Source organism: Cannabis sativa, chromosome X, assembly GCF_029168945.1.
Source record: "Cannabis sativa cultivar Pink pepper isolate KNU-18-1 chromosome X, ASM2916894v1, whole genome shotgun sequence".
In the NCBI taxonomy this organism is placed as follows: Eukaryota; Viridiplantae; Streptophyta; class Magnoliopsida; order Rosales; family Cannabaceae; genus Cannabis; species Cannabis sativa.
The window spans coordinates 41,511,130-41,523,120 of record NC_083610.1 but is presented as its reverse complement, the minus strand read 5'-3'; the positions used below and the strand labels follow the sequence as shown (position 1 = coordinate 41,523,120).

The window sequence follows — 11,991 nt, the reverse complement described above, 5'->3', positions numbered from 1 at the left end:
TATAGAGAATAACAAAATAGGAAATATTAATTTTTTAATATTTAATTAATGACTATAAATATCAACCATTAGATATTTGATCCAATGGTCAAGAATAAAATACCATAGATGGGTAATACACATTAAGAGATACCCATATATATATATATGTAAAATAGAAACAAAAATTATAAAAAATGGAAACAAATCACATAGAAAATATAAATATCAAAATGGAAATATCTCACATTAAAAATGGAAAATAACTCAAATGAAAAATGGAAACAACTAGCATTAAGTGTTTGTGAAATGGAAACAACTAGTTTCTTAGTAAATTTTCAGTGATTTTTCTAACAACAATGCCAATTCTGATGAATTTTTTGGCTCGACAACAACTCCGATGACTTTTTCGGCACCGACCGCTACTCTGGTGATTTTTTCGGCACCGGTAGCAAACTCCGTCGACTTTTCCGGCATCAGTGACAAATAAAACTACCTAAACAACTAAAAACATTTAATATGGAATTTAAAATCTAATTTACATATATTTATATATGACATATCAAATACTATAAAAAGACTTAAAAATAAAAAAATACTATATAAATTGATCGTAAAAACTTAAATCAAATACTATATAAAAAGACTTAAATGTGTTATATTTATTGTAAAAAGTCTTAAAATTCTATATAGTAAGTGTAATTTTTTTTTTTTTTTTTTTTTTTTTTTTTTTTTTTTGTAAATGCTTAATTTTAGCATTGATTGACAAGGTGTCCTTTTTAACATTAATAACAACAACCCCAAATCACTTCTAAAATATCAATAGAAAGTCCATTGTTTCTTTTCCTTTTAAAGAAAACTCCCATTCTTTATAAGCAAATATCCTTCTTAATTGTTCCATTTCACCGATCAGTTATTCAAAAATTACGCCATCACGTTTTCTGGTTTTTGGTTTCTTTGTTTGTACAACTGTGTTAGTGGACTAAGTGGTTCAAACACTCGCTTCACTTCTCCTCTCCACGTTTCCCAGTATTCAGTTTCAGGGTTTGACACTTCTCTCTTTTGGGTTCTTCTCTCTTATCTCTCTCAACTATAAAGGTCCAACCTTTGAGCCATTCTCCAACAACTATAATGGTAAGTTTTTCTTTCTATATTCTCTTCAATTTTGTGTTTTTCATGTTCTTCATGATAAAGGGTTTTTGTTTTTTGTGTATTTCTTTTGAGTTAAGTTCTTGATTTCTATCTTTATTGGTCAGAGTAATGCTTTTGCTTTACTGTTGTTATTTGGGTTTAGGTTTATACATATTGCATAAAAAGTGAAATGGGGTTTTTGGATGGTTTATATGGGATTGTTGGTGAAGTTAGTGTAGAGTGAAATCTTTTTTTAATTTCTCAATTGTGTTTTAGTCTGTTTTTGTACGCCATGCATATTCCTTTTGGAGATATTTTCTTATGTGTAATCAACTTTATGCAATTGTGTATTTTGTATCTCACCTCAATTTTCATGTCAAATAAGAATTTTTACACATATTTTCTTGTCATATGTTTAACTTCATTGTGGCCCATGTAGAAAACCATAATCATGAACCTTAAGATAGCCACTGTTGTGAAGCTTGCTAATAATGAGCCACATTTGGTTTTTAGTGATTTTGATTTTAAACTTTATTGTGAAAAAACGGCAATTGATGATGTTGATCATATTAGTAGAAGAAAATTAAACAAAAAGCAATAAAAAATGGAAGATCACATATTTCCACTCAAAGTATATCTCTCTTTCGAAGCACACATGACTCACAAAAATCACTCACTTATGCTCTCAAGAAACTCACTTCTAAGAAAAAATACTTAAGGTGTTAATCTAGTTGGTAAGCTCCTTTGAGTTATTTCTCCGGTTTGGTTTTGTTCCACTTCTCCACACCCACGTATAAGTAGGTGGGCAAGACAAGCTTTGGGCACTACCAAGAAATGGGCAGCTTGCATATACGACGTGCCTGACAAATCTTAAGCCACAGATTCACAAAAATAGACTCACAAGTCAAAACTCGATTTCAGTGTTCGTTTAGAAACTTCTCAATTTGATTTTGGCTATTTCGTTTTTATTGTCTTTAGGTATGTACAAGTTTGTTTGTTTTGAACTTCACATTATTTTGAACACTGAATCAAGGAGATTAATTTTTATCACGAAACTACTGATGATATCATATGATTGTCTGGTTAAAATGTTGAATCTTATTGTTTGTTTAGAGATGCCTTAACTACGTTGCGAGACAAAGTGTTTGACTTCAATAGAACATGATGCTGACCTTCAAATTAGTAGTGCCTAAGCTAGTGTATGACTGGATTTGATTTTTATTCATGGTAGTCCATAGAAATTTAGTAGATATTTCCATTGTGACACATAGTTATATAATATATATTGTGGAATTACATTTAGTAACAATGTTTCTTATTTTGTTACAGCTGACCATTTGCCAGCTTTGTGGTGACAAAGGGTACTCCGCGGCTTTGATTTACTGTGAAAAGTGTGAAGAATATGCTAGACATGGGTATGCTATATTATTTGAATGTTGTAATGTTATAAACGAATCTCATGCATTTTTTCCTCTTTGTTTTGGACAATGATAAAGAATCACATTGATACATTGTTCTTTTAATCAGTCATTGTAATCAGATAAACACATTATTTTAACAAGCCTATGGATACTCTATTCATTATGTTTGTCTACTGTGTCTTATAGCTATTGCATGGATGTATTACCAGAAGTTAATGACGAGAATGTAACTTGGTTCTGCGAGGATTGCAAACCAGATCTAGCAAAGCAGCCTATTCTTGATAAATTGAGATGTCCACCATCACCATCCAGTGTCTTAAAAGAATCAGACACTGTTAGAACTAATCGTCCTTGTGGTCCAATAAAGAAGAATCAAAAGGTCCCCTCCAATTTGGTATCTAAGAACAAGGCGCAGAAGCCTTCTTATAATGAACTGCAATGCAGAAAGAACAACAATGAGGTTAGCTCTGACTTGGTATCGAAGAACAAGTTGCAAAAGCCTTCTTATAATGAACTACAATGCAAAGAGAACGACAATGAGGATCAGAAGTTCAGAAAACGACAGAAGTTGGTTCGTGAAGATGACACTACTAAGCATCTGAACACTTCCAAGGTTGCTGTCAGTGTTTTGAAGCCTTTGAAAATTGTGGAAGGAAGTGTTAATAGTGGTCATGCAGAAAAATCGCAGGTGCACATGAATGATTCTTTGCCTATTAATAATGTGCTACAGAGCAGGAAGAAGCAGTGCAGGGATCCAAAGCTTAAAAATCAACAAGAGTCTAAACGTTTGAAATTTTCTGCTAATCACAAGTCCTCAGATTTCTTAAAAGATACCGTTACTTCGGTTTCTTTAGCGAAAGCTGGGTTGCAAAAGAATCCTGATAAGGATCCAAGGCTTAGAAAAAAAGGGAGATTGGTTATTAAAAAGAAGGTGAAGCCTTCAGAATTTTCTGACTCTCTTCTCAAGTCTTCAAATGTTTTACAAGAAAAGCCTGTTGGTGGTTCTGTAGCGAGAACAGAGGTGCTAATACGTGACAGTACTATTAGTCCTTCTAGTAATGAGCCAGAGAACAGCGAGACTTGTGATCCGAAATTTAAAACAAAGCAGGAATTGGTTATTGAAAAGAAGGTGAAACCTGCAGAAATTTCTGACGCTGGTCTCAAGTCTTCAACTGTATTACAAGAAAAGGTTGTTGGTGGTTCTGTAGCTACAAAAGAGGTGGTAATACATGACAATACTATTAGTCCTTCTAGTAATGAGCCAGGGAACAACGAGACTTGTGATACAAAGGTTAAAACACAGCAGGAATTGGTTATTGAAAAGGTGGGATCTGTAGAAATTTCCAACGCTGGTCTGATGTCTTCAATTGTATTACAAGAAAAGGTTGTTGGTGGTTCTGTAGCTACAACAGAGGTGCCAATACGTGACGTTACTATTAGTCCTTCTGGTGATGAGCCGAAGAACAAGGAGAAGTGCAATCCGAAGTTTGAAACAAAACAGAGATCACTTGTTGAGAGTGTAGAGGCTGCTGAACCTTTGAAAACTATTGAAGTAACTCCTACTGACCCAAATCCTTCAAATATGTTAGAATACAATTGCTATGTAGAACCACAACCTCTACTCGAACCAATGTGGAGGTAATACATGTTCTTTTCCTTCTCATTTTGTATTTATGACGAAGATGTGTATTTGGTTTGGTTTGTAACATTATGATTCGATTTGTTTGACAGGGGAAGTTTTGTTATCCATAACATAGAGTCAAAATGTATAGGCAGAGTTTTAGTTGCAGCTCATTGGTCCAACTTGGCATCTTCTAAAGCGTGTGAGATGAGAAATTTATTACCAGAGTTAGTTTCTGTAGAATTATCTACCCGATCTCATTGTTGGCCCATAAAGTTTCAGCATTGGGGGCCATCTATTCACAGTGTTGGTCTCTTTTGTTTGCCACAAGACAGGTAGTATTAGTCTCTACACTTTCAGGCTATCTTATAATTTCTTTGTTTCATTACCTTACTTTCCTTGCTTGATCTTTGCATTCTGCCACAGAGATGACAAAACTTATGACATTCTAGTTAATGACATGATCAATGGAGACTTCGCTATGAGAGCTTTGTTGGAAAACGTAGAACTCTTGGTCTTCACATCTTATGTTTTGCCTTTTCACTATAAGAGTAAGCCTTCATTTATTAAGAATCTTTATTTGTTGTACTTTTTTTTTGGTGTGTAGTCTTTTCTACTGTTTGCACCTCGTAGTTACGCCATAGATCGATTGCTTTGCAGTGTTTCATTCAAGATATTATTTGTGGGGGATCTTCCGGGATAGGCAAGCTTCAGGTGTAAGAACTGGTGCAACTAGAGGAATGAAAGGCTACCCCGAATTCTCAACCAGTCCAGTCATGTCTTTCAGCCATAGTGGTAGTTATGTTTCCTACATTTTACTCGCATTTCATTTTACTGATATAACTTTGATTTCGAAAGAAAACTTGAAAAGCTTGAATTATTGCGTTAGTAGTTTTAGGGTCAGTTCAACATATATCATTAACCATTAAAATCTAGAAACCTATCTTCTCAAAAAAAAAAAAAAAAAAACATTGACATGCATCTTAATTGAGATAAAATTGGGTTTGCAAAGGTAAATTTTCTCATGCACATAAAATTAGCTATCATCTCATGCATTTGTTGTCTTGTTATATGTTTGATTTTTATTATTTTTAAATAAATTTACTTAAAGGTACTGCAATTTTCATAATTGATATTTTATAAAAGACTTACGTGTTCAAACTCTTTGTTTTAGTCTTTTTTGACCATGTAGATTGCGAAAGAGAGTTTAAAAAGTATAGGTCTTTGACTAATAGATATATTCTAGTGATTTGTAGTACAATACATTTTACATAGTAATTCCTATTAAAGGCCTATATTTCAATACTTTTTGCAATAGTCTTTGTACTAGACTATGCAAGAGATCATTTGCAATAGCCTTTCTAGTAAAACTTTTTTCTTCCGAATTTTCTTATTGGAAATACAAATTTTAGGGGTTATATACTCTATATGAAGTTTAGGGTCAACGTGAGAATGGGCATTTTAATGCCATAGGAGAAGTTAACCTTTGTTCTTGTTATCAATGTTGTATTTTTGTCCCTTCCTTTTCTACTGCTGATGATTAAAAGTGTTATAGGGGGAAGAGGGTGGCACTGAAGATAACCCAAGAAAAGTTGACAAATCCCACTTGAGATATGTTTGAAACATTTGAATCAAATAAAGCATAAACCTTATCCACAAATGTATACATTGTTGATTGAGTAGTCTTCAAATGCTTGACAAAGTCTAGTGGCAGTTAGGTAGGAATTTTGAGCAGTGTATAGTTCACCACTAGAGAGGTTATTGACAACATGATAGTGTTGTTTGTAGGACTAACTAATCAACAATGTAGAGACCTAAAAATGCCAAATTCTAATCTAGTGGTACTTGCTTTGATTATGAGGAAGTTGGTAAAAGCCCCAATATGAGTTTTTCTATTCTTACATTTTGTATATTGTACATCATGTTAAGCTGTTTCAGTGTGTACTCATCACGACATTATTCATCTTCTACCTTTATGGCATTCCTTGCCCATTTGTGAGTGGTGGGGATGGAGAGAACTTCAATCAACAATGTGAAATAAAGAATACAATAACATAATCAAAACAACAAAATAATGAACAAACACAAAAAGAGATTGGAAAGGCTTGATCAAGATAGAAACTCTTTCCAAATTCTTTATTTAAACCCTCTATTGAGATTGTTTGAGGTTCACCGCAAGGAAATGAGAATTGGGATGTGATCATTATGAATTCTTAGAGAAGAGAGAATGATTGATCTTGGAGGGCTTGAGAGAGTTAGAATTCAAAAGTGTGATCAAGGCCCTTGAACCCATGGAACTCATTTATATCGTTGTTGTAAATGTCATAGGTAATTCTTCATTGTGTTTAAACACATATACATCACTAGGAAGTGACTTGTCACCACCTACTAGGTAACATGTTACAACCCCAGATGACATGTATTCTATTTCGAAAACCCTTGTGACATGTCACCCAAATTGAGCGATGTATCACTAGGGCCAGACTGTTCCAAAATTCTCAAACCTATTTGGATATTCTTAGATACCTCATGCTATCACTTTAGACCCAAGTTTGTTAATTTTTGATTCTCAGTATATAATCTCAATTTTGTACCTACTTATGTAAGACAATATTCATTCACTATGTTAAATATGAACTTCACTCTCCAACTCAAACAATATTGATGCATAAATCGAAATATCTTTCCTATTTGAACTTTACCTTAGTGAAATTATTACAACCCTATCAAACCCTAGGTCGCATATACCATTGAATTAATTATTCTTTGTGACAAAGCTGGTAACACCTCATATGCCTCCACTTGATTAGCCAATATTCACATTTGTCTCGCTTAGCATTCTTTTGACCTTATGCTCATTCATGAACTATCTCGGGAGAAACTCTAAATTTTTTATTAGAAATGGCACCAATTGTAAGTTCGTTTAAGTGAAAAATTTCTTCCAACATATTAGTTATTTTCTGGATGCTTGTTCTACTCAATTGATCAAATTCATCATTTAATGTATAATAGGATTGGATTTGGATAGGTTAACAAAAATCCATCGTTTAATTGTATTAGATTTGGATAGGTTATAAAACATTGGATGTGGTCCAATGAACACACCTACTCTAGGGGTTTCAATCCTATTCCTCTAAATTAACCATTTTTTTTGGAAGGTTTGGTGAAGGGCACTACTAAATTCTCACTAGATATCCCTCGAAAGATTCAAACAGTTCTATGTTAAATCAGTTGTATCACATAATCATGTCTTAGACTAGTATATCTAGAAATATCATTATATAGGTTGTTATAATCTTTAGGAAGTGTAGCTTTATTATCACAAGATATCAAGACTGTTGATTGTGTTCATGGAGATAGAGACATACAACACGAGATCCCTAGATCCCTTAACTAGTCAACTTCTTTGTGAGTAAACACTAAAGCCTTAAACTTAGCTTCCATGCTTCCATGATTGAGCATGAAATGCATTTTCATTTTTCAGATCCCCAAGAAACAACCCATTACCAAGTTTAAAACTAATGATTTAATAAGATTGCACTATTTATGTTCATTGTTCCTTAGAACAAACCTTCTACTTGTTTTATGTAGACCTACCCATCTTGATCTCCATTTAGAAGTGTCGTTTTGATATCTATTTGATGAATATAAGAGCTCGTTTAGTAGGTCGTATAGGGATCATATTGTATCAAATAAGAAACTATGTTTGGATAAAATTTTGTATTATGTTAATTACGATCATAAATTTTAATGCAATATCAATTGTATTATTTAATATATAAGAAATGATTCATATTAGCTTGTATTATAATATTTAGAAATAGTTCGAAGCTAGAGTGCTCGGTCTAGGGTTGGGGCTGGGGTTGAGGGTCCAAAGGTTGGGGTTAGGACTGGGGTCCTAGGTCGGGGTTGGGGTCAGGGCCGGGGTTTGAGTAAGGGGCTGAGGTCAGTGTTCAGGGTTGGGGTCCGGGGTCGTGGGTTAAGGATCAAGGTTCGGGTACCGATTTAGGATCGGGGGTCCGGGTGAAGTCTAGGGTTGTTGATTAGGCTTGGGGCCGGGGTCTGGTTCCAGGTTCGGGGTCCAAGGGCTGGGGTTGGGGTTGCGTTAGGGCTAGGGTCCAGGGTTCGAGCTCGGGTTTGAGTCCGAGGCAGAGGTTGGGGGTCAGGGTCTGGGCCTGAGGCCATGAGCCGAGGATTGGGTCCTGGGTCGAGATCGGGGGTCCAGGCCCAAGTCTGGGGTCGGGGTTTAGGCTTAGGTTTCGAGTCTGGTTTCGTGTTCGGGGTCAGGTTTGGGGTTGAGGCTGCGTCTGAGGTTGGTGTTCGCGTTCGGGGTTTGGGGTCGGGGTCCAGAGCCGAGTCTAAGGTCGGGGTTCGTGTTTGGGGTCAAGGTCCAAGGCCATGTGGGGTTGGGGTCGAGTTTATGTAAAGATAGTGTGCTTTTTCACAACCTATTAATAAAAGTCAATGTGAAACATAATATTGTAATAAATAGTACTATACAATACTATACAATACACTATGCCAAACATTGTCTAAATGTCATATATTGTCGCCAAGGCAAGTAGTACACTTAGAAATTGTTACTCGCTACATTTCATGTGTCAAAAATAATCAACTTCTTCCTTTTGTCTATACTTTTTAGTCAGTAATCTAATTTTAAAGTTTGTATGATGCCATGCCATCAGTGTGATATTTCCTCTGAGATACCCACTTACATCAAATTGGGTCAACTAATTTTCAAGTGTTTTAACATTTAAACATAATTGAATCCATTTCAACATTTAAGATCCTCTTCCATTTGAAATGATCTTGATAATTGCATTAACCTTAATTACATTTTGGCTTTAAAAATTACAATTTCTCATGTGATGACTAACATTCACACGTAAAACAAGAATCTTGCTTGGCCTTGAGTTTTTCCTCAATTTTCTTAGGAGTACTTGTTAATAAAATTGTGACACCATGAGTTTTAGATCATAGAACTTGAAATCCATATATTGAGAAATAAGCGATTTCATAGTACCTTTTGCTTTTAGAATTAAGATGTGTTATCGTGTTATTTATGAAAAGGTTTATAGTGGTGAATACCAATACAACATGATTATTAATCATGTCAATATCCCAAACACGAACATAATACAATTTCATAGTAGGCCATATGACAAGATTTCTTAACAGGTCACAATAAGACATTTAATGAACGTGTCGTGTGAATAAAACATTTAATAAACGACATGGCACAATAAGACATTTAATAGGTGTGTCGATATAAAACTGACATGTTTAACACACGATTAAACAAAACACAAATTAACATAATTATATAAAGATAAATATTACTCATACAATTCATAGTTTTAATATAATTTTTAATAAAGAGAATGAGAAGATTGATTATGACTCGAAAATTAAATGTGTTACTTAAGCTCATTTGTTTCGGGTCATTTTTTAGTTGCGTTGCCGTGTTTTGTGAGTAATCACCAACCTAATTCTTTAGAATGTAATTTAAGCATTTGTTGATGAAATAATGGTGCCAAAGTCGATCTTATTTTTAAGTTTTAGGGTTGCAGATAGAGATAATTTCGATCAAGAGTAGTGAATATAAAGAACAAAATGACACAATATTGTAACCACGAGAATGTGCAATTAAAAGAACAGAATGATTAACAAACATAAAAAGAGATTAGAGATGCTTATTTATTTATTTATTTTTATAGGGATTAGAGATGCTTAAGTTAGAAACATTTTCCGAATTCTCTATTTCAACCCTTTGTTGAGATTGCCTGAGTTTCACCACAAGCAAATGATATATTTTGTTTTCTTTTGTTCTTAGATACATTGATTATGAACCCATCAATTCCTCGAGATGAAATTAACCTATTTCACGATGACGATGACGGTACAAAGACAATAGACACACCATCACAACTAACGCAGAATAAATTCAATGATTTCATCAAAGAAAGAAGTGACAGTCTCGGGATGAAAATTGAGTATAATCACTATGGCCGTCAAGAAATTGAAAAAGGAGCGGGAACGGAGATAGAGAGTTTCATTGATGTGTCGACACGTAGACATGTGCCTTTAAACTACAACAAATGGAAGGATGTTCCATATAAACACAAATACATTGTTTGGAAGGAAATCCAGGTTAATTTCAAGATTAAAATACTTTTCTCGAGTAATATGTTCATTAAATAAGTGGTTAAACATATTTCAGTAGTGCTGTATTTCTTCTCACAAAGAGGCGGTCCTAAGTTAAAATGTTTCTTCCAAATGTTACAACCAATTTCACTAAATAAAACTTGTTATATGATAATATGCCAACCTATGCAGTCATTATTAGACGTAAACTTAACCACGAAGAAGAAAGTCTTGAAGGAAGCCGGGGAGCAATGGAGGAATTGGAAGACCAACCTCACTAGAGATTTGATCGATAAGTACAAAGACGTTGCTTCTGAACTTCTTACCTATCCACCCGAGTCATACGCAAAGTGGATAAACCTTGAAGATTGGCAAGGGTTTGTTGCCAAGAGATTAACCGCCGCATGGGAGACGACAACTATGAGGAAACAACAACAAGAACGACAAGCGATGAATATGGTAAAAGGAGAGTTACTTGATGATCATCAAGAGAGAATTGTAAGTATTTTAACTTCAGTTAAATTTTTGATGAGTTCAATTAATAATATTGTATGGAGAATGATTATATGTCTACTTTGTTTTTTTTTATAATACTTTGAAGCCTAAGATATCAACGTTCACCAAATCAGCTAGCATTCAAGAACTGAAGGAGAGGCTTCAACAACAGGAACAAAAGTTAAATGATTTGGCCAAGTTACTTAAATAAAGCGAGTTGGTATTATATATTGTGCTTTAGGTAATATATTTATTTATATATATATATTATTTTTTTTTTTCTAACAAAGGATTCTTGTTTTAACATAACTTTTAGTTAGTTACTGAGATTAATAAATTTAAGAAAATTAGCAGCAAAGCTATTTTTTTAAAGTAAATATAAAATTTTTATTAATTTGTCAAATTAGTCAAAATACAATACCGTAACTCAAGAGGAATATCACCCCTGTTGAACACTCGATTTGGAAAAGAACAGGATGCTCTAACAAATTTATGTGCAATTATATTAGCAGATCGTTTAATAAAAAATAAGAAAATATTGTTTAAAGATGTAAGAAATTTACGACAATCTTCTATAATAACTTTAAATGAAGAAAGATCAGTAATGAATTTTGAATAGCTTTATTGCTATCAAGTAATTTGATTCCAATTTCACTTTCTGTCGTAGTTGAGAATAGTGATGAATTTTGAACAGCTTGTATTGCTACCAAGTAATTTGATTCCAGTTTCACTTTTTGTCATAGTTAAGTTTAATCCAGCTTAGCGTTTTTTTTTATACCAATTGCTTTAGCCAAATTCAAAACGCTTATAACAGTAAAATTGCCCAACTTAGTCATCACTAGTTCCCCTTGAAAGTCTTGAGCGACTATGCCATAACTAAATACAGTCCGATCAAGGAAAATGGTGACATTAAGAGTCTTTACTGCACATTACGCCGGTAGGTCCTGATTTATAATGATCGAGTAAGTTTGAAAGCATAGTGTCATAGCGAAGTATAGTTATTCGAGCGATCCACCGAGTAGTAATTTTTTTCTACCTAATTGGACCGTAAGATCATTCTGAAATACCCCTAATTAGAAGAGGCATCCAAGATTTACCGCACATTGTGTCGGTAGGTCCTGATCTATAACGATCGAGTAAGTTTGAAAGGATAGTGTCATAGAGAGGTACAATTATTTGAGCGATCTACCGCGCAGCAAG

The 11,991-nt window shown here is 34.0% G+C and overlaps 1 protein-coding gene across 2 annotated transcripts; it reads left to right on the top strand.

The window, feature by feature from the left end:
- Positions 1 to 791: 791 nt before the first annotated feature.
- On the top strand, positions 792 to 11,186 carry LOC115709741 (ASI1-immunoprecipitated protein 2). Of its 2 annotated transcripts, none has more exons than XM_030637939.2 (9): positions 792 to 1,113; positions 2,440 to 2,525; positions 2,718 to 4,169; positions 4,263 to 4,487; positions 4,579 to 4,703; positions 4,813 to 4,947; positions 9,986 to 10,302; positions 10,489 to 10,794; positions 10,898 to 11,186. In XM_030637939.2, exons 1-9 carry the CDS (start codon positions 1,111 to 1,113, stop codon positions 11,000 to 11,002), a joined length of 2,754 nt encoding a protein of 917 aa, XP_030493799.2. In that variant the 5' UTR covers positions 792 to 1,110; the 3' UTR covers positions 11,003 to 11,186. The 2 variants fall into 2 exon arrangements, with proteins under 2 accessions (XP_030493799.2, XP_030493790.2); XM_030637930.2 differs by having other exon boundaries at positions 4,813 to 4,950.
- Positions 11,187 to 11,991: the final 805 nt, after the last annotated feature.